The sequence below is a fragment of the Oryctolagus cuniculus genome, chromosome 5 (genome assembly GCF_964237555.1).
Source record: "Oryctolagus cuniculus chromosome 5, mOryCun1.1, whole genome shotgun sequence".
NCBI lineage: Eukaryota > Metazoa > Chordata > Mammalia > Lagomorpha > Leporidae > Oryctolagus > Oryctolagus cuniculus.
In genome coordinates, this window is record NC_091436.1 from 60,820,142 (window position 1) to 60,843,395 (window position 23,254).

The window sequence follows — 23,254 nt, forward strand, 5'->3', positions numbered from 1 at the left end:
TATGTGAGGTTGGGTAGCAGCTATTCATTAAATCTCTGACCATGTGTCCAACACAGGATCATTCTATTTTAGTCAGCCAAGTTTCACTGTTTTGTTTTGTTTTTTTTTTTTTCTTTTTTCACTTCCTCCTCTTCAGAGAAGCTGAAGAGAGCTAAGCTTCAGGCTGTTTCTTGAGGTAAGCTACAATTTTACCTCCTAAGCCCTTTTGCCTTTCTTTTACTCTTTTCATCAGCCTTGTTGAGCCATGTTTTCTGTTTACTAGTGACAGATTGCAAGCTTTCGGGCCAGTTGGCTGTTTTCATCACAGTAGAATGACACTCTTTTTTAAAGATTTTTAAGTTTCTTTTTTTAAAGATTTATTTTATTTATTTGAGAGGCAGAGTCACAGACAGAGGGGGAGACCAGAGGAAGGTCTTCCATCTGCTGGGTTACTTCCCAAATGATTGCAACTGGCTGATCCGAAGCCAGCAGCTTCCTCTGGGTCTCCCATGTGGGTGCGAGGGTCTAAACCCTTTGGCCATCTTTCACTGCTTTCCCAAGCCGCAAGCAGGGAGCTGGATTGGAAGAACAGCTGGGACTTAAACCAGCACCCATTTGGGATACTGGCGTCGTAGACAGAAGCTTAACCTATTAAGCCACAGTGTGGAATTACGAACTCTTAACATTGCTTTAGATAATATGACTGTGGTTTGTTTTGTTATCTCTTTAGAATTTCAATAGATTATCCATAGGAAGACTCCCCATACAGTCTCTCCCCTTAGTTTCTATGAGAAAGATGGGATGTTATGGATGATTATTAAAACATTTTGCTAATTTATTTGAGAGATGGAGCGACTCAGCCTGAGACTGGAGCTAGGAAGCAGGAACTCAGTTCAGGTCTTCCATATGAATGACAGGGACCCAACTATTTGAGCCATAACCTGTTGCCTCCCAAGGTCTGCATTAACAGAAAACTGGAATTGGAAGCTGGAATGGGTATCAAATCTAGGTACGCTCATATGGGATGTGGGTGTTTTAACCATTGCCTTAATGTCTGTCCCTATAAAAATTTATTTATTTAAAATTTTTAATTGGGAGAGAGGTTTCCTGTCCACATTTCACTCCCCAAATGGCTGCAACAGCTTTGACTGGGCCAGGCTTAAGCAGGAACCTGGTACTCCATCCAGATCCTCCCTTTGAATGGTAGAGACCCAAGTCTTTGAGCCATCATCTGTTGCCTCATAGGGTACACGCTAATAGAGTGGAGCTGGGGATTAAACCCAGATACTTCAGGATGGGATGCTGGCATTCCAAACAGAGTTGTAACTGCTGTGCCAAATGTTCTCCCCAAAAAATATTTTTTTAAAAACTAATTTTTTTTAGAACAGCTTTAAGTTTGCAGAAAAATTGAATAGAAAGAATAGTTTCCATAACACCTCTCCCTAACTCCCTCCGCTCTTGTAGTATTAACATCTTGCTTTATTGTGATAGTTTGCTGTAATTGCTGAGCCAATAGTGATATATTATTTTTAACTATGTCTGTAGTTTGCATTATTCTTTTTTATATATTATATGGGTTTTGACAAATGCAAAATGACAAGTATATCATTACCGTATCATACAGAAGTTGTATGCTGTTGCTCTAAACAGCAGCTGTGTTCACACCTGTTCATCTAAGGTTTCCTCTTCTAGGGGCTTGACAACCACAGATTTTTTTTTCTGTTTTTATAGTTTTGCCTTTCTAGAATGTCATAGAGTTGGACTCATACAGTGTATAGCCTTTTCTATAAACAGATTGGCTTCTCTCACTTAGTGATAAGCATTTGTTATTCCTCTGTGTCTTTCCATGACTTGATAGTTCATTTCTTTTTAGTGCTGAATAATATTCCATTGTCTGGCTAAGGAAATTTATCCATTCAACTCCTGAAGGATATCTTGTTTGCTTCAGATTTTTAGCAGTCATGAATAAAGTTGCTGTAACACTGCTCTGCAGGTTTTTGTGTGGACATAAGTTTTCATCCTTTTCCAGCATATACCGATTGCTGGATCATATGGCAAGAGCACACTTAGTTGTGAAAAGAAAAAACAAAAACGCCAAATTGTCCTTCAAAGTAGTTATATCATCTTGCATTCCCACTAAGCACTGAATGAGGATTCTTGCTTCCTTGACTATATTTGGTGTTGCCAGTATTTTGGGTTTTAGCCATTCTAATAAGTGTGTAGTGATGTCTCATTGATATTAATTTGCAACCCTCTGATGACATATGATGTTGAGCATCTTTTCATATGCTTATTTCCCATCTGCCTGTCTTTGAAGAAGTGTCTGTTCAGGCCTTTGGCTAATTTTTAGATTGGATTGTCTATTGTTGTGGAATTTTAAGAGTTTTGGATACCAGTGTTTATCAGATGTTTGTTTGCAAATATTTTCTCCCAATGTATGCCTTGTCTTTATTTTCTTAATTGCTTATTTTCTGTGACTTTCATAGAGCGGAAATTTTTAGTTTTATCCAAGTCTGACTTTCCCGATTGAAAAACCAAAGAATTGTGTTTAAGTATTGTATTCAAAAGTCATTGCCAAATCCAAGGTTATCTAGGTTTTCTCCTTTGTTATCTTCTAGGGGTTTTATATTTGTGCATCAGTGAATCATTTTTAATTAATATTTGTTAAAGTATAGGCTCTGTGTATAGCTTCATTTTTTGCTTTTGTGTGTCCAAGTGTTTGGCACCATTTGTTGAAAAGACTGACGCTGGTGCCAGCATTGTTGCACCGTGGGTTAAGTTGCCACTTGTAATGCCAACATCCCGTATCAGAATGCTGATTTGAGGCCTGGCTGTTCTGCTTCTGATCTAGTTCTCTGCTCATGTACCTGGGAAAGCAGTAGAGGATAGCCCACATAGTTGGGCCCCTGCCAGCCACATGGAAGACCCAAATGTAATGCTTGGCTCCTGCCAGCCACATGGGAAACTGAGATGAAATTCATGGCTCCTGGCTTTAGCCTGGCCTTCACCTGGCTGTTCTAGCCATTTGGGGAGTGAACCAGCAGATGGATGATTTCCTTCTTTCTCTGTCTTCCTCTGTCTCTGTCAGTCTGCCTTTCAAATAAATCTATAAACAAGAAAAAGAGAAGATGACTGACCTTGTTCTAAGAATATCCTTTGTTCCTTTGTCAAGGATCAGGAGAATATATTTGTTTGGGTCTATTTCTGGGCTCTCTTGTTTTGTTTCATTGATCCTGTTTTTTCTTTCACCAATATCACACCATTTTGATTATTGAAGCTTTGTAATACATTTTGAAGTAGAGAAGTGTCAGTCAACTTTGTTCTTTTCTTCAGTATTATGTTGAATATTCTGGTCTTTTGCCTCTCTGTAGAAGCTTTAGAATCAGTCTGCCAGATCCACAAAATAACTGGCAGGGATTTTTTAAAAAGATTTATTTGAAAAGGTTACAGAGAGAGGTAGAGACAGAGAGAAAGAGGTCTTCCATCTGCTGGTTCACTTCCCAAATGGCCTCAATAGCCAGAGCTGAGCCGATCCAAAGCCAGGAGCCAGGAGCTTCTTCTGGGTCTCTCTCTTCTGGGGCCATCCTCCACTGCTTTCCCAGGTACATTAACAGGGAGCTGGATCAGAAGTGGAGCAGCTGGGACTCGGAACTGGTGCCCATATGGGATGCTGGTGCTGCAGACTGGGGCTTTAACCCACTGTGCCATAGCACTGGCCCCAGGGATTTTTTTTTTTAAATAAAGATTGATTTAAAAGTCAGAATGACACAGAGAGAGGGCAAGAGAGAGATCTTTCATCTGCCAGTTCACTCCCCAAATGCCTGCAACAGCCAGGGCTGGGCCATGCTGGGGCTAGGACCTCCATCTGGGTCTCCTATGTGGTGGCAGGAGCCCAAGTACTTCAGCCATCATTTCTTGCCTTTTCAGACACATTAACAGAGAGCTAGATTGGAAGTGGAGGAGCCAGAACTCAAATTGGGAATCTCACAGGGGATTCAGACATCCCTAGCATTGGCTTAACCAGCTGTGCCACAGTGCCCACCCCTGTGGCAGACTTTTTTTTTCTTGAATTTTAATTTGTATTTATTCTATCAGATCTATTGGCAGTATTATTATTTTTGAAAGCTTTTATTTAATAAATACAAATTTCATAGGTGCAGGCTTTTGGAATATAGCAATTCTTCCCCCAATACCCGCCATCCCATCCCTACTCCCATCCCACCTCCTACTCCCTCTCCCATCTCATGCGTCATTAAGATTCATTTTTAATTATCTATCTATCTATCTATCTATCTATCTATCTATGAAGCTCAACTCTATACTAAGTAAAGATTTCAATTGTTTGCACCCACACAGACACACAAAGTATAAAATACAGTTTGAAGACTAGTTTTACTGTTAATTCTCATAGTACAACACATTAAGGACAGAGGTCCTGTGGGGAGCAACTCGGACTAGACTGTTACTGGAATTAAGACTTATTCTATGCATCTGCTCTCCCACAATATGACGCTGAGAAGGGAGTAACAACTTCTACGCAGCTGCCTCTCGCCAGCTTGAGTGATGACCTGCAGGAGCTGATCCTGCTCCTGATTGGAGGAGAGCAGCGTACTTGGCGTGTGGGTAGCAGAGTTGGGATTGGTGGAAGAGGACTATAAAGGAGGAGAGAGACAACATGCACCAGGAACATCTATCTGAAGGAACACCTGAGCATGCCGCTCCCCCGCAGAAGTGGGGAAAGTGGCAGGGGGAACCGCCCTTCCACGGAGGTGGAAGGGACGGTAGCCAACCCGGGAAGAACCAGCAGCAAACCCGGGAAGGGCTGAGCAGACAAAAGAACAGCGCAGGGTTTAGTGTCGTTCCTCCACGAAGAGGGGGAGCGACAAGGTCCTACATGGGGAATAAGTGCACAGTGACTCCTGTTGTTGATTTAACAATTGACACTCTTATTTATGACGTCAGTGATCACCCAAGGCTCTTGTCATGGCTGCCAAGGCTATGGAAGCGTCTTGAGTCCACAAACTCTGACATTATTTAGACAGGGCCATAATCAAAGTGGCCCTGTCTCTTCCCTTCAGAGAAAGGTACCTCCTTTGATGGTCCTGTCTTTCCACTGGGATCTCATCACAGAGATCTTTCATGTAGGCCTTTTTTGCCACAGTTTCTTGGCTCTCCATGCCTGAAATGCTCTCATGGGCTTTTTAGCCAGATCCGAATGCCTTAAGGGCTGAATCTGAAGCCAGAGTGCTGTTTAGGGCATTTGTCATTCTATGAGGGCACACATTTTAATTGGAATTATATTGAATCTTAAGTGATTTTTGTTTGGTGTTATTGTAAATGGTATTGTGCTTTTGATTCCCAATTCAATTTTTTCAATTGACTTTATGTTAACCTTATATTCTGCTACCTTGCTGTAATTGTTTATTAGTTCTAATGTGGATAATGAGTATATTCATTTTTTTAAATTTTTTTTAAAATTTTTTTGACAGGCAGAGTGGACAGTGAGAGAGAGAGACAGAGAGAAAGGTCTTCCTTTGCCGTTGGTTCACCCTCCAGTGGCCGCCGCAGGCGGCGCGCTGCGGCTGGCGGACCGTGCTGATCCTATGGCGGGAGCCAGGTACTTATCCTGGTCTCCCATGGGGTGCAGGGCCCAAATACTTGGGCCATCCTCCACTGCCCTCCTGGGCCACAGCAGAGAGCTGGCCTGGAAGAGGGGCAACTGGGACAGAATCCGGCGCCCCGACCGGGACTAGAACCCGGTGTGCTGGCGCCGCAAGGTGGAGGATTAGCCTAGTGAGCCGCGGCGCCGGCAAGTATATTCATTTTTAATACAGATTGTTCCCGGTCGGGGTGCCGGATTCTGTCCCGGTTGCCCCTCTTCCAGGCCAGCTCTCTGCTGTGGCCAGGGAGTGCAGTGGAGGATGGCCCAAGTGCTTGGGCCCTGCACCCCATGGGAGACCAGGAAAAGCACCTGGCTCCTGGCTCCTGCCATCGGATCAGCGCGGTGCGCCGGCCGCGGCGGCCATTGGAGGGTGAACCAACGGCAAAGGAAGACCTTTCTCTCTGTCTCTCTCTCTCACTGTCCACTCTGCCTGTCAAAAAAAAAAAAAAAAAAAAAATACAGATTGTTGTCTCCCACAGAGATAGAAATACTAAGCAGAGACTGGTGTCGTATGCAAATAGGAACAGTTTATTTGGCAATGAGAGGATAAACATACATTCGTGTGTGAGTGTGGGGCACCCCACACAGAGAAATACCCAACGTGAGTGGGCTGAAGGATTGCCCATAAGCTAGAGAGAAAGGAAAATGAAAATAGTATCTATTACTGAGAAGGTCCTAGAGTGGCCCGAGGTAGAAAGCGAAAACGGGAGCAGTACCTCTAAGCGAAGCCATGGTGGAAAGAGACCTCTTTCCCACCTTCTACCTCTTTTTATAATGAAGAGGGTGGTACCCCAATTGGATATGCAAATGGGAGGGGGTCTTAGCCTGTGCCTTAGCCCCAGAGGCAACAAATGCATCGTAGGAAGGTGGGTATATTAAATCTACAGTTAGAGACAGCATTGTTTTCTAGGGATTTCAGCTTGCATAAAGTAACTTCCTGCCTACTTATCCCACATCAGTTCCAGGAGTTCAGTGATTCTTCAGCGTTTTCTCCATGGAGATGACCATGTCATCTGCACAGTTGTATTTCTTTTTCCCTAATCTATACCTTTTATTTCCTTTTCTCATGCATAAGTGGGGACTTTTAGTCTGATGTTCATTAGCAGTGGTGAGTCTGGACAGCCTTGCCTTGGTGCTTAGTTTCTCTCTGTGGAGTGTGATAATCTCGAGTATCTGATTCAGTAGTATAAACAATGGAATACACTGCTCGGAGCAGATCACAGGACTCCAGCCCTCCCTTCCCTTTGCCTCAACTACTATGGGAAAGACAGGATTAAATGGATGATTATAAAAGTATTTCACATGATGGGATTCAGGCAGTTTTTCATATAGTACCTTATACGTAATGACTGTGCACATTACTGTTTCTCTACTCTTTTGTGATATCCTACAGGCCAATGATTATACCTTAAAACATTTTTACAAACCTTTTAGTATCTAGTATGCACTTCAGTACACATAACTGTCATGTAACGGAAACTTAATTCTAGACTCTTCCTGTAAATCTCCGTCTTGTTACAAGAGGCAGAGAGCCAATCATGTTGGTCGTCTAATCCGTTAACTAGTTCGTTAGGTAATTAGCTTTTAGCTGCAAAGTATTGTGTGGGCTACAAAGACATATAATGATACCTTCTTTCGGGAAATGGATTCTCTGTCGCAATGTTAATTTCAAATACTGTATCCCATTTTTACTGATATATATTTGTCAAAAACTTGTATTAATGTGTCTCTTCCTGGGCATTCTAATTGAAATGTGTAATTGTAGACTGCTTTTATACTCTATGAAAGTTTACAGTTTTGATGCAGGAACTGACTTTTTTTTTGAAAGGCTGTGGTGAGGATCAGATATGTTAGTGTGTTTTTTAAAAAGATTTATTTATTTGAAAGGCAGAGAGAGAGAGAGAACTCTTCTTCCACTGGTTCATTCCTCAAATGGCCACAGTGGCCTAGGCTGGGCCAGGCTCAACACAAGAGCCAGGAGCTCAATGTGAGTCTCCTACTTGGATGGCAGGGATTTGGGTCACCCTCTGCTGCCTTCCCAGGCACATTAGCGGGAAGCTGGATAGGAAGCAGAGTAGCTGGATCTCCAACTGGCACTGCAGTATGGTATGCAAGTGTCATAAATGGCAGCTTAACCCACGGTGCCACAGTGCTGGTCCCAGAACTGACATTTATTGAGCCTATAGTAGAAGGTGCTAGATACTGTGCTTGGTGCTTTACATGTGTGATCTCATTTATCTTCAGATGAATTTTACAAGGTAAACATGCAAAAACTGATTGTATGAGGGTGTAAGTAATTTATTGGCCATTGACTTAATATAGTAGGTAAAGTATATGGTTTCATAGCTCAAGCCCTTATCTCCCACACTATAGCGAGGTTACCATACAAAGTGGTGCATGATGTGTGCCATGTGTAGAGAGCAGAGATGCACTTGGTGACTGCTGAGAAGAAAGCTTTGTACTCAGGTGAGTGTCTTCACACATAATTTCTGGGAACTGTGGCCTTGTGTGATGGATAGCAAGAATAAAGTTTAGTCAGTGTAGAGAAGACGGAGGACCCAAAACTGTATTTTCTGATTGATACTATAAAAAATTTCTACTGTAGTAGTGAAATGCACTATAACAAGTTTTTCTTTTTTTCTTTTTTAAAGATTTATTTATTTATTTGGAAAGTCAGAGAGAGAGGGAGAGACCGAGAGAGAGAAAGATCTTCCATCTTCTGGCTCACTCCCCAGATGGCCATAACTGCAGTGCTGGGCTGAAGCTGGGTACTAGGAGCTGTTTCTGGGTCTCCCATGTGGGTGGCAGGGGCCCACTTAGGTCATCCTAAGTACTAAGGTCATCTTCTGCTGCTTTTCCCCAACCACCAGCAGGGAGCTGAATTGGAAGTGGAACAACTGGGACCCAAACAGGCACCCATATTGGTGGCGTTGCAGGCAGTGGCTTCACCTCCAATGCCATAACACTGACCCCCAAATTTTGTCTTTTTTTTTTTTTTTGGTTGTTGTTTTAGATTTACTTATTTGAAAGGATTTACTTATCTGAAAGACAGAGTTACAGAGAAGCAAAGGGAGAGGGAGGGAGAGAGAGCTTACTTTTTTTAAAATATATTTATTTATTTGAGATGTAGAGTTACAGAGAAAGGGAGAGATAGAAAGGTCTTCCATCTGCTGGTTCAGTCCCCAGATGGCTGGAGGGGGTGGGGAGGAGGAGAGAGAAAGAGAGGGAGGGAGGGAGGGAGGAGAAGGGGGAGGAAGAGGGAGACGGAGAGAAAAGAAAAAAGAAGTCTTCTGGTTTTGTTTTGTTTTGAGGTAGATATCTTTTGTCTGCTAGTTCACTCCCCAAATGGCTGCAATGGCTAGGGCTGGACCAGGCTGAAGCCAGGAGCCAGAAGCTTTATCTGTTTCTCCCACACAGGTGCATGGGCTCATACACTTGGCCTGTCTTGCATTACTTTCTCAGGAGCCTTAACGTGGGGCTGCACTGGAAATGGAGTAGCTGGGACTCCAACCAGCTCCAATATGGGATGCTGACGCTGCAGGCAATGACTTTATCCACTGTGCCACCGTGCTGGCCCCCATCTTGTTTATTTTTAAATAAGGACCCCTCTCCTCCGTTTTTCTCTTAATCCAGATAATTTCTCCTTAACTTGCATATGTCATATTGAGCATGGAAGAGTAGATCATAGGACCATTGTATAACTCCCATGTTACCAATCCCCAGTCTCTGTGCACTGGGTTTGCACAGTCAGTGCAGCAGAAACTGAGCTTATGGGGGAAAATGGGAGATCCCAGCATCCTGAGAAAAACATCTTTCTAAGATCAAGTATATTTCATTAATTACTTCCCATATCTCACTTGGCTAAGTACCCCACAATTACTCATTAACATGCTGAAAAATATGGTGTCACAAAGGCTTCTAGGTGGTGCCATGTTTTTGGTGAACTTAATATTTAGATGAGAGGAGAAATTAGTATCTAGGGACTCAATTTGAGTTTCCCAAATGGGTAGCAGGGACTCAACTGTGTAAGCCATCACCTGCTTCATAGTCTACTTGGGAAATAGTATGTCCAAAATGAATTTTTTCTGTGCCTGCAAACTGGCTCATTGGTAGTATATTTTCTCCCTCTCCACCCTTCCCTTTACTTCTCTTTTTCCCTCTCTCTCTTTCTGGTAAATGGCTGCAATTTCACTGAGACAACATTATGGCTAGAAATCTCAGTCGTCTTCAGCACTTTGGCTGTCTGCTACAGGAGTATATAAATGTATACACATTTATTCATCAAACATTTCTTGAATGCCTACAATGTGTCTGAATATATTTGGCCACAATAAATAATTCCCTCTCTGGAATATCTCTTAATCCATTCTTTGCATTCCTACTGTGTTTACTGTAACTTTGATCTACATCTACACTCCCCAGACATCTGCAGTGGTCTCTGTCCCTACAGCTGTAAAGTCTCTGATCTTTGAAATGTAGCTTCTGTTTAACTAGAATACCTGTTTATTCCTCTTGCTGGATAAACTCTGCTGGCTTCCCATTTTACCCAGGAAAAAATGCATTTTCCAGTATACTATTCAAAACTGTGCCCATCCTATCTTCTTTGCTTTCTTTATGTATTACTTCCTCTGTTGTATTCTCACCATACTTGTCTTCTGCCTGTTTATTGATGATAACATGGATTTTAATGTTCAGACTTTGTCCATACATTTCTGGTGTCTGTAAGGCCCTGCCATCTGCTTAATGGAATCTCACTCATCTCTTGAGGCTTTCTGAATGTTGCCTTTGAATGTTAATTACTGATAGGCTCCCTAACTCCCCGTTCCACCAGAACCAAGCCTTCTTCCCATTCTTTGTCTGTTAACACTTTGTAAGTGCATTTGTTTTTATTATTATTTTAAAGATTTATTTATTTGAAAGAGTTACAGAGAGGTAGAGGTAAGAGAGAAAGAGAGGTCTTCCAACTGCTGGCCCACTCTCCAGATGGCCTTAATGGCCGGAGCTGAGCTGATCCGAAGCCAGGAGCCAGGAGCTTCTTCCAGGTCTCCCATGCGGGCGCAGGGGCCCTAGGACTTGGGCCATCTTCTACTGCTCTCCCAGGCCATAGCAGAGAGCTGCATTGGAAGCGGAGAACCAGGACTCAAACTGGTGCCCATATGGGACTGCAGGTGGCACTGCTGGTGGTGGCTTTACTCCATAAGCCACAGTGCCGGCTCCTTGCAGGTATATTTGTTAAAGCACTTACCATAAGGTATCCTTCCTAGCTTGTGTGTCTGTCTGTAAAGATTAACAGGGGAAAGGATTGTCTTGCTCTTTCTTCTGTTCCACTGTTCACAGTGCTTGGCACAAAGCATACTTAGTAAAATATTTCTGAAATAAATGTCTGGTATCACTGTATTAGTTGCATTTAAAAATTATTTTTAGTGTGTATTTAAAAAATATTGGGTTCCAGGGGAGATAGAACACATTCCCAAGTCCTGCCTCACTCCCCATTGACTGTAATGGCTGGGATCAGAGTCTGGGGCCAAGACCAAAATCTAGATCTCTTGTCAGAGGTGGGAACCCATTTACTTCAGTCACCATTACAGCCTCACAGGATTCATTGTCAGGAGGCTGGAGTCAGGTGCTAGAGCCAGGAATTGAACCCAGGGACTCTGAGATGGAATGTGGGCACCTTACCTCTAGACTAAATACCTGTTCCCTATGTTACGTTCTGTAGCAAGTAAATTTGAATTGACATTCATATATCAAAAAACATGATTTACACTAAATATTCACTAGGGAGTGCATTTTATACAACTCCCTTAATTATTTGTTTTAAGCTTAGCTCTTTTTAAATAAGATTTATTTTGAAAGAGAGAGGGACACACACACACACACACACACACACGCGCGTGCATGCACACACACATCTTCCATCCGCTGGTTCACTCTTCAGATGGCCACAACTGCAAGTAGTGCTGATCCAGACAGGAGCCAGGAGCTTCTTCTGGGTCTTTCACATGGGTGGCAGGGTCCCAAACACTTGGGAAATCTGCTGTTTTTCACAGGCTATTAGCAAGGAGATGGATTGGAAGTGGAGCAGTGGGGGCAGGACCCGGCATATGGGATTCTGGCACTGCAGGCAGTGGCCAACAATGCTGGCCCCAAGCTTAGCACATTTTATGTCTGAACTCTTAAGTTTTTACTGCAGATAAATTTATTTTAATTCATTCATTGATAATAAGAATTTGCCAGTTTTAGAAACAAACATTAAATATTGCTAACTTTTGATAATATATTTATCAGTGCTACATTAAATCTGGTATTTTTGAAGTGCATTTACATGAAAATAGTTGTTAACTGGAGCAGATGTTTTGTCACTATAGTTAAGCCACCATTTAAGACATTCCAAATCCATATCGGAGTGCCTGGGTTTGTGTCTCACCTCTACTTCTTTTTTTCTTTTTTAAAGATTTATTTATTTAAAAGTCAGTGAGAGAGATATCGAGATAGATATCTTCTTACTGCTGGGTTACTTCCCAAATTGCTGCCATGGGATAGGGCTGGGTCAGCCCAGAGCCAGAAATACCATCTGGGTCACCCACATGGTAACAGGGACCCAAGTGCTTGGACCATCATCCATTGCTTTCCCAGGTGCATTAGTAGGGAGCTGGATTGGAAGCAGAGCAGCTGGGACTCAAACTGCTACTTTAATATGGGATGCCAGTGTTGCAGATGGTGGCTTAACCTGCTGTGCCATGATGCTGGACCCTCACCTTCATTTCTTTCTTTCTTTCTTTCTTTCTTTTTTTTTTTTTTTAAAGATTTTATTTATTTATTTGAGAGGTAGAGGTACAGACAGTGAGAGGGAGAGACAGAAAGTCTTCCGTCTGTTGTTTCACTCCCCAAATGGCCGCAATGGCTGGGGCTGTGCTGATCGGAAGCCAGGAGCCAGGTGCTTCCTCCTGGTCTTCCACACGGATGCAGGAGCCTAAGGATTGGGCCATCTTCCACTGATTTCCCAGGCCATAGCAGAGAGCGGGACTGGAAGAGGAGCAGCCGGGACCAGAACCGGCGCCCGTATGGGATGCTGGTGCCACAGGTGGAGGATTAACCTACTGCGCCATGGCGCTGGCCCCTCACCTTCATTTCTGATCCAACTTCCTGCTAATGCACTCCCTGAGAGGTAGCAAGTGATCACTGAAGTGCTTACATTCCTGCTGTCCCCATTGGAGACCTAGATGGAGTTAGCTTCAGCATGACTCAGCTCTGGCTGTTTGCAGGCGTTTGGGAAGTAAACCTGCAGATATGTGCCTTTCAAATAAATAAATAACTCTTTGTTCCTTTAAAATAAATAAAAATAAAATTTAAAACAGTTACTGACTAGAAAGTTTGAGGAAATATCAATATATTAATAAGACTTGAAGTGTTAGAGAAACACTGATGAACTTTGTTTATAAGTGAATTCAGTTCAGTGAATTTTTTTTTTTTTTTTTTTTTTTTTTTTTTTTTTTTTTTTTTTTTTTTTATGACAGGCAGAGTGGACAGTGAGAGAGAGAGAGACAGAGAGAAAGGTCTTCCTTTTGCCGTTGGTTCACCCTCCAATGGCCGCCGCGGCTGGCGCGCTGCGGCCGGCGCACCGCGCTGATCCGATGGCAGGAGCCAGGAGCCAGGTGCTTTTCCTGGTCTCCCATGGGGTGCAGGGCCCAAGCACCTGGGCCATCCTCCACTGCACTCCCTGGCCACAGCAGAGGGCTGGCCTGGAAGAGGGGCAACCGGGACAGAATCCGGCACCCCGACCGGGACTAGAACCCGGTGTGCCGGCGCCGCTAGGCGGAGGATTAGCCTAGTGAGCCGCGGCGCCGGCCAGTTCAGTGAATTTTTTATAATTTTAAAGGCTTTAAAATAGTAAATGTTTATCTGAATTGGAATTCTGAATAAAGAAAATGTAAGATTAAGATTTATTTTTTAAAGATTTATTTATTTATGTGAAAGTAAGAGTCAGAGAGAGAGAGAGAGAGAGAGAGAGAGAGAGAGAGAGAAATCTTCCATCTGCTGGTTCACTCTCCAAATGGCTGCAAAGCCAGGATCCAGGAGCTTCTGGTCTTCCCATGTGGGTGACAGGGGCTGAAGCACTTCAGCCATTTTCAGCTGCTTCTCCTAGATCATTAGCAAGGAGCTGGATCAGAAGTGGAACAGCTGGAACTTTAACCAGCATCCATATGGGATGCCAGCATTGCAGGCAGCAGCTTTATCTGCTATACCACAACTCTGGCCTTGAAATTTTTTTTTTTTTTTTTTGAGAAGTAGATATATTAGTGAATCAATTTGTGGAAAAAAAAAAAGAGGTTAACTAAATAAAGAAATGAAAGCAAAACCACAACTAAACTGTTATCAGATTTATGTATTGCAAGGGAACTCTGACCTTAAAGAATATATTTTGGTGAGGGTAAGAGATTGAGTTGCTGAAATATTTTGTAGAATTGAGGGCTCCTAGAAGGGGCATTTACCTGGAGTGAGAAGAACAGGGCTTTCCTGCCCCGTGTACCCAGTCATTGAAGTATCTCTGGACATTGTGGTAAAGAGCATGTCATCAGCCTTCATATAAAAGTATTGGCATCCACTCAAGGGTTGACATTGACACTGACTCCCGGTGCCTGGGAGTCCCAGACACCCTCTGGGACCTTACCCCTTCTTCATGTGGTGACTCTCCCAGGTGCCACATCATCACTCGCCCCCTGACAGGTAGTGTACAAAAGAGAAATGGAAATGACATATGTATTCTCTTTAATTTTCAACTTAAAAGCTGCAAGAAATCTTAAAATTGAAGATTTCTGAGTTTTTTATTAATGCAACAGATGGAAGTTATATTTAAATCTATTAAGTGAAATAATTACTGGGTTTGTTCCATGTTCCTGTTCATGTAATTCAGAGTAAGAGGCTTGGTTCTATTCTGCTCAAGCTTTCAAATTCCTTTCACAGCCTGGATGTGAAATTCAAAAGCCATTAATGTGATGTGTTAATTTTGCACTTTTTGACTTGCTGCAAAAAAAAAAACAAAAAAAAAACAAAAAAAAACTTAAGTTTCCATAGCAACGAGAATCCATCCAGATTGTGTAATATTCTATATAGTATTAAAAATAAAACTATGCAATTATATGAGATTCTGGAGCACTTCATTTAGGGGAATTGGTGTTTGAAATACTACTGTTGAAAAAGAATTGTGGTTGCATGCGAAAAGTTTGTCAGAAAGCTTTTGTAATTTTGTTTCAAAAATTTACTAGGCCTAACTGTTCAGTAATTGATAGCTGGTGGTTAACTGTTGAGTGTATAAAATATGCACCGTAAGCATTGTGGCGGAGCCCCTTAGGCATGAGTCCTCTTGCACGCCTTCCCAAACCTGCCTGGAAGGCAGAGTGAGGGCCTGTGCTTCCACACGTCCAGCTTCTCAGTGGCTCCTGAGAGGTCTGAAAATGTCTAGTTTCATGTTTGGGAGAAAACAGATGGAAAAAGAGGGGGAAAATGATCTCTTAAGCTTCCCTAATTTCTGACTTTGCTCTTTAAAATATGTTTCAGCTGTCACTGTGAAAATACTAAAGATTCTTTCAGTAAGTAGATAGTTCCAAATTACTTAATTGTTTTTTCCCTTTTCCCTCCTAATCCTAATTTAAAAGGCACTATAATACTGGCATTAAAGTCAATTAATATAACTTCCTGCATCTCAACACAGCTGTTTATGGTTTTTTTTGTGTGTGAGTTTCAACAGATATATGGCTGTATGTGTTTTTTATATAGTATAATTTGCATATTTTCTTAGTATTAAACATTTTCCATATTTTTAATGACCACCATGGCCATCTTCTTAATAATTACAGCACCCTCTATCTTGGTGCTATCTTTGGTGTGTTTTCTGTTTATCAAAATGCTGGCTGTTTATTTCGTGAATGCTGTTTATTAGAAGAGAAGTGGATATAATTTTTAAACAATTATGGGAAAAGGTGACCATAATTATTTGTTCAAACCATAGATGATTGTGAAAAATCTTCAAAAGACACATAAAGTGATGTTTTAGTAAATGCATTATGGGGGCTGGTGTTGTGGCACTGAGATAAAGCTGCTGCCTCTGATGCACTGGACAAAACCATGACATGGAAATACCTCACTGAGGTAGACTGGGAGGCCATGGATCATGACTGTGTTTCCAGATCCTTCACTCTGAAACCCATTAGAGTGTTTATCTGGGGTGTTTGGTTGTCCTGGGTCACGACCCTGAGGATGCTTACTGTGATGTTCTCGCTACTCATCTGATTGTATTTTTATGCCACATATCTCCACTGTTGAGCTGCTGTCTTCCATGGTTAATCACTCAGGAAAACACCGATGTTCTCCAGAATTTCTAAGCCTATCTTCTCGTGTTTGGAAAATTTATTGTAATTGCTGGATTTCTTCTAGGGTTGCTGAGAACATTTTTTTTTAAGGGGTTCTAAAAGGTTTTAAAGGCTTTGGTTGAAGTGTTAGGGCTTTTGAGTGTCCTGTATGCTAGATGAGAGCCAGTGTATTCCAATGGCTTCTTTCTCTTACAAATGATTCTCATACGATGAAATCACTTTAAATGGATCCAGGGGTTTATTTCTGCCAGTTATTTTGGTAGCGAGTGTTTATAGCAGAATGCTTTCATAGACTCCAGATAATTAAGACAGGAGTGGAATTATCTTGCAATATGTTTGAGTTTATATTTATGCTTGTTTACTCTTTGAAACTAGTGCTGTGTTTAGTATCCTGTTTCAATTTTGAATTTTGTGTTTTGGCTCTGTCTGGTGTTTTCATTGTGTCATGAATTTCTTTTGGTATTTCATATTTCCGTAATTGAGATATTATAAAAAATAATAAAAAGTGCATGGCATAGGGTATTTGCATATTACTGAAAGAATAAGTGCATTCTAGTTGTTTTGGCAGTTATAATTTTGAATCTGAAGGTAATATATGGAAAAGTAAAAAAAATTTTTTTGTTGTTCATGTGCAGAAAAGATGAAAAGGAGTATGCACTGAAGCAGATTGAAGGCACAGGAATATCCATGTCGGCTTGTAGAGAGATTGCAGTAAGTACAAATACAATCATCTATTTTATTGTTGGTATTGGTGATGGTTTAATATGAAAAAGTTTCATTGACATATACAATGCATGGTATTTCGCAGATGTCAATTAGTGTATGGATACTTTAGGATGAGAAAATTTGTATAAACTTAATTACTTGGGGTTCACTCCCCAAGTGACTGTAACAGCCAGATTTGAGCCAGGCTGAAGCCAAAAGCCAGGAACTCCATCCTGGTCTTCACATGGGTACAAGAGTGGTTCTCTGCTGGCTTCTCCAGATGTGTTAGCAGGGAGCTGGATGGGAAGCAGAATGGCCAGGACCTGAACTGGCACTCCTTTATGGGAGGCTGGCATTACAAGTAGTGGCTTAATCTGCAGCATCACATCACCACTCCTGATCTTACACATTTTAAACACCTTTTCTGAAGTATATAATTTAGTGATAAATTTTACTGGTCACCAGAAAAGTAAGATCATAATTATTGGATAATCCCTTAAAGATAGATTCTTCTCCCAACTCTCTTTTATATGGCACACTGGTACATCTAAGAAATGATTGGCTATAAGAATACCTAACATTTACTCAGGGTTTACTAGGTAGCAGAAGTACTAAGTATTTTACGTGTTCATTTAATTTTCACAATAATCTTGTGAAACAAATAGTTACATGCCCATTTTATACATCAGAAAACAGGGAAAACCATAATTATGGCTTCGAAAGCTTATTATTATATTATTACCTTCTTTAATAAAGGTTGCTAATTAGGGCTTTATCATGATATTGTATCTGTTAGGGATTTCTGTCTGTTATTAAATATTTAAGTGTAATTTTTAAATTCTTAAATAATTGTTTATGTTGTCCACTAAAGATTTCTGCTCTAATTTAAAAACTATTATATGAATAACCCCACAGTTCTGTGTTTTTGCTTCACTCCCATGGAAGTATTCCTTTGTCACTTCCATGCATAGGGAAAAAATGTGGTGCAAGGAAATCCATAGACGTAGAAATCTATCTGCCTTGTGGCTAAGTTAGTGCTGAGTCTAAATTTCCTGATCTGTGAAATTAGGAATCGTGAGGTCCCTTCTAGTGATAAATTTTTTTGGTTTTAGAATGGAGCCTTTCTCTGTACTGTGTGTGCCTCAAGGAGCAGAGACTTTGTTTTCTCATCCCTAGTTCCAAGCATAGTGCACAGTACCTAGCAGGTGCCCCATCGATGTTTCTTGAATAGATGCACAGTTGAACAGGATGAAAAACATTCCATTAGTGGTCCATGAGTCTGAGATTGCTTTGAAATATAGGTTCAGTGTTTGAAAAATTTCAATGTGGTGTTTTTCCCACTAATTATTAAGTGGTGTTTGTAGTGGCCTTCCTGAATAAGCATTTTATAAGTGATTTGTGGCACCTTCAATTTCTTTCACATTATGTCAACCATTATGAATATCATAGATGTGTTATTTTGCTGTGTTTGAGTATCACAATTTAGATTAGAACTTTTCAGCCTTCCCTTCTATAAGTTAATTGGGTAAATTTACAAAATTTTAAGGTGTTTATTAATAAGAAAGGGAAGTCCAATTGTAGATGTCTTTTTGAAATAGGAGCTAATGTGTGTGGAGGAATCTACAAGTGCTGTTGTCTTTATGTAAATTTGGAATATGATGGAGAAAAAAATTGCTCAGAGACTTCATATTTTTATTGACAATTTGCCTAATAAAACTTTAGAAAGTTTGCAGATTTTCTGGAATAAATAGTATTTTTTTTGACAGATAGAGTTAGACAGTGAGAGAGACAGAGAGAAACGTCTTCTTTCCGTTGGTTCACTCCCCAAATGGCCGCTACAGCTGGCGCTGTGCCGATCCGAAGCCAGGAGCCAGGTGCTTCCTCCTTGTCTCCCATGTGGGTGCAGGGGCCCAAGCACTTGGGCTAGCCTCCACTGACTTCCCGAGCCACAGCAGAGAGCTGAACTGGAAGAGGAGCAACTAGGACTAGAACCCGGTGCCCATATTGGATGCCAGTGTCGCAGGCGGAGAATTAACCAAGTGAGCCACGGCGCCAGCCCCAAATAGTATTTTTTTTTTTTTTTTTGAAGATTCAGTTATTTATTTGAAAGGCAGGGTTACAGAGAGACAGGGGCAGAAAAAGAGAGAAGTCTTCCATCTTCTGGTTGACTCCACAAATGGCTGCAACAGCTGGAGCTGGGCTGTTCTGAAGCCAGGAGCCAGGAGATTGTTCCAGGTCTCTCACTTAGGTGCAGGGGCCCAAGAACTTGGGCCATCCTCTGCTGCTTTCCCAAGGCATAGCAGAGAGCTAGATCAGAAGTGGAACAGCCGGATTTCGAACCGTTGCCCGTATGGGATGCCAGCACTGCAGGTGGAGGCTTTACCCACTAGGCCACAGCGCTGGGCTGGGCCCAATTAAATATCATTTTATGACTATGCTAACATGCCTTCCCAGGAGCATTAGCAGGGAGCTTGTTTTTTTTTTTTTTCTTTTAAATATTTACTTATTTATTTGGAAGGCAGAATTACAGAGAATCAGAGGCAGAGAGAGAGAGAGAGAGAGAGAGACAGAGTCTTCCATCAGCTGGTTCACTCCCCGGATGGGTACAATGGCAGGAGCTGTTCTGATCCAAAGCCAGGAGCCAGAAGGAGTTTCCTCTGGGTCTTCCACATGAGTGCAGGGGTCCAAGCACTTGTGCCATCTTCCACGGCTTTCCCAGGCCATAGTGGAGCAGCTGGGATTTGAACCTATACCCACATGGGATGCTGGCACTGTAGGCAGCAGCTTTAGCTGCTGTGCCACAACGCTGGCCTCATGGGAGTTGGATCTTAAGTGGAGCATTGGGTACTCTAATTGTTGCTCCATATGGCATACTAGTGTCACAAGTGGCAATGTAACCCACTTGTACCCTCACCACTGGCCCTGAGGGGTGGGATTTCAACATATGTATCTGGGGAGAGGGTCATAAACATTCAGCTCATTGCTGGAGAGAAGAGAAATAGATCAAGCCTGACTTCTTGTTAGACTGTTGCTTCCTTCAGTTCTGTCTTGCATTGCTGAGAAGCTCTACTCCATCATTCATCTTTGCTCAGCTCTTTTTTTTTTTTTAAATTTTTGACAGGCAGAGTGGACAGTGAGAGAGAGAGAGAGAAAGGTCTTCCTTTTGCCGTTGGTTCACCCTCCAATGGCCGCCGTGGCCGGCGCGCTGCGGCCGGCGCACCGCGCTGATCCGATGGCAGGAGCCAGGAGCCAGGTGCTTTTCCTGGTCTCCCATGGGGTGCAGGGCCCAAGCACCTGGGCCATCCTCCACTGCACTCCCTGGCCACAGCAGAGAGCTGGCCTGGAAGAGGGGCAACTGGGACAGAATCCGGCACCCCGACCGGGACTAGAACCCGGTGGGCCGGCGCTGCTAGGCGGAGGATTAGCCTAGTGAGCCGCGGCGCTGGCTGCTCAGCTTTTTAAAATATCATTTATTTATTTAGAAGGCAGAGAGGTAGAGAGGAATCTCACACCCACAGTTTACTCCTGAAATGCCTGTAATGACTGGGGAGGGGCCAGGCTGAAATCAGGAGCTCAGAACTCAGTTCAGATCTTCCATGTGTATGGCAGATACCCAACTACTGGAGCCATCATCACTGTTTCTGAGGGTGTGTATTAGCAGGAAGCTGGAATTGATAGCATAGTCAGGACTCAAACCCAGGTACTCCAACATGGAGTTCAGGAGTTCCAAGCTGCATCTTAACCACTGTGCCAAATGCCCATCCCTCTGGTTGGTTCTAAGTGTATGTATGTATCTACCAGCACCCCAGCGCTGGAGCTCCTGTGCTGAGAGGCAGGATCAGCTTAACGGCCTGTCACCTGTAGTTCTTCCACACAGCATGCAGCAGGCAGCGTAGAGTGGCGTGGTAGGCGTCGTCGTCTATGGTTCTTTTCCTCTGTTGCCTCCGCAGTGGTAGAGGAGGCTGCTATGGAAACTTCAGTGGAATGCTTGGAGCTTCCCTTTTTGCATAAAGGGAAAGCTTTGCCTTTTAAACTTATGGAATGTGATGGATAGAATGTACGTTTGCTGAGAAATATTTAAAATGTCTATGAGCAAGGCTCCAATTCTCACTCACTGTTTCTGTCAGCCTTACCACTATTTTGTTGAATTTTGTGTTGAAAGTTGAGACACATCTGTTTAGTCTCATTAAGGTTATTAAATTGTATCATCCCAGTTCTTCTCTGGTTTTCTCTCAAAGCAAGTTTCTTAAAATTGTGTTCAACTTTATGAAAGTACAGATTTGTAGAAAAAAATGTGTCATTCAGTTAGTGTTTTTTTTTTTACCTTTTCATTGAAAGTGAAAAAATCAGATATAGGTGAGATTTTTGTGAAAAATACTAAAAATAACTAAAGTTTTTCTTTTTTTCAGTACACTTCTATTATTTTCATAATTATTATTTTCATAAAAAGCTTCATATGCTTTTTAGGAGAATAGTTCTTATATTGTTTTTCCCCCTTGACTATATGGTGCCAGCTAATTTTTTTCAAGTATATATTTAGTGTTATTGGAAAAATAAATAATATCCCTGGTAACCCTTATAACTACAAATAAAATCTTGAGAGATTTTGGGGGTGGAGTTCTGGGAATTTGAAACAGAGTTAGTGCAAAGGGAGGAACCACACTGTGGCATTTTCTTTTCCTTGTAAAAGCTGAAAACGTGTGAGGATCCCAACAGAACTCTGGTTCGTAGGGTAGCCCTGACTGTCTTGCACTGTATGTTAGGTCATGTGTCTCTGAGGGTGATGAATGTGTGTGTGTTTGTGTGTGTGTGTGTATGTGTACATGTACATGCGTGCGTGTATACCTTTTGGAGTGTGTATTTCAACCTACTTTATGTTTCCCATAAGACGACTAAGTGATAAGTCTTTGATGTAACACCTGTTGTTGCTTGTAGTAGAAAAGATGTGGACCATGTGGCTTTCTGAGGTTTTGTATGAAGGTGACCAGTAAGGAGGAACAGTTGTGCTTACCAGTTTCTTGTGTGTGTGTGTGTGTGTGTGTGTGTGTGAGCTGTGTGGGAAGAGGGGATGGTGTGATAACCTGATGACAGGTGTAGTCCAAGCTTGTCAACTTCCACCCTGCATGGACATAGACTATGGGCAGCTCCTAGGAGCTGCTGCTGCTTTTCCTTCTTTTTTTCTTAGAGATTTATTTATTCATTTATTTGAGAGGTAGAGTTATAGACAGAGAGATAGAGATCTTCCATCTGCTGGTTCACTCCCCAGATTGCTGCAATGGCTGGAGCTGGGCCGACCCACAGCCAGGAGCCAGGAACTTCTTCCAGGTCTGCGATGTGGGTGCAGGGGCCCAAGTACTTGGGCCATCTTCCGCTGCTTTCCCAACCCCATTAGCAGAGAGCTGGATTGGAAGTGGAGTAGCTGGGACTCAAACCGGTGCCCATATGGTATACTGATGCTGCAGGAAGAGGTTTAACTTAGTATACCACAGCACCAGCCCTTCTGTGAAGAACGGGTGGCTTGTGATGGAAGAATTTGCTTTACTCTAGGTAATGTTTATAATTTGAGTTAGTCTGTTTCTCTTGAAAATGTAAAAATTACCAACTTCATATTCTTGCTGCAAGCAGTTGGATTTAATTCCCTATTTTTAGTGTTATTTTTCTTTTGAATAATACTGAAGCAAAATTGTGCCAGAGATAAAGGCAAAAGTAAAGGACTAAAAAGAAATCTGATACGTATTAGTGTGAAGAGTTTGGCTCTGAGCGTGAACAAAAATGTGCAGTAAGTGGTGGTTAGTATTATTGATAACTCTAATTAGATACATACACAAGCATGCACACATGCACAAGGAATTTCAGAATTTCTCCAAAAGGTATCGGGAAATCATTTATTACGTATTTGTGTATATGTCTAAATATACAAATATTCAAGGTACTTCAAAAGTTTCATGGAAAAATGGAATTAAAAAATAAATTTATTGTGGTGCAGATATTTTTTTAAATCCATGCCTAGTTTCTTCAGAATGTGCATTTTCATGAACTTTTTGAAGCCCCCTTGTGCATAGATGCATGCTCCTGTCTATATCAGTAATTTTGAAGGCTTTAGTTTTCCTTTAAAGCAAAAATTAATAATCCATAGTAGGCTTATAGAATTGAGATTCCCATTGATGTCGGTTTTTTTTGGGGGGGGAGGGGTGAGAATTCCAGATTAGAATATTTTAAGAGTGTTTGTGGTGTGCATTCACTCTGCCTTCATAACATTTAGTTGAGAGATTGGATCTGACATATTCACTCCTTTTTTTTTTTTTTTTTTTTTTTTTGACAGGCAGAGTGGACAGTGAGAGAGAGAGACAGAGAGAAAGGTCTTCCTTTGCCGTTGGTTCACCCTCCAATGGCCGCCGCGGCCGGCGCGCTGCGGCCGGCACACTGCGCTGATCCGATGGCAGGAGCCAGGAGCCAGGTGCTTTTCCTGGTCTCCCATGGGGTGCAGGGCCCAAGCACCTGGGCCATCCTCCACTGCACTCCCTGGCCACAGCAGAGG

The 23,254-nt window shown here is 42.1% G+C and overlaps 1 protein-coding gene across 9 annotated transcripts in view; it reads left to right on the top strand.

Moving 5' to 3' along the window:
* Positions 1 to 23,254, top strand: part of CDK19 (cyclin dependent kinase 19) — a 192,052-nt gene that overhangs the window by 37,723 nt on the left and 131,075 nt on the right. For 4 of the 9 annotated variants that reach the window (XM_002714914.5, XM_008263371.4, XM_051854407.2 and 1 more), the window contains one exon: positions 16,647 to 16,722. In XM_002714914.5, the coding sequence (XP_002714960.1) occupies positions 16,647 to 16,722 (76 nt within the window). Of the gene's footprint in view, positions 1 to 136; positions 176 to 6,105; positions 8,410 to 15,199; positions 15,232 to 16,646; positions 16,723 to 23,254 lie in introns of those variants that run through there. The other 5 variants (XM_051854410.2, XM_051854411.2, XM_051854413.2 and 2 more) reach the window with 4 other exon arrangements.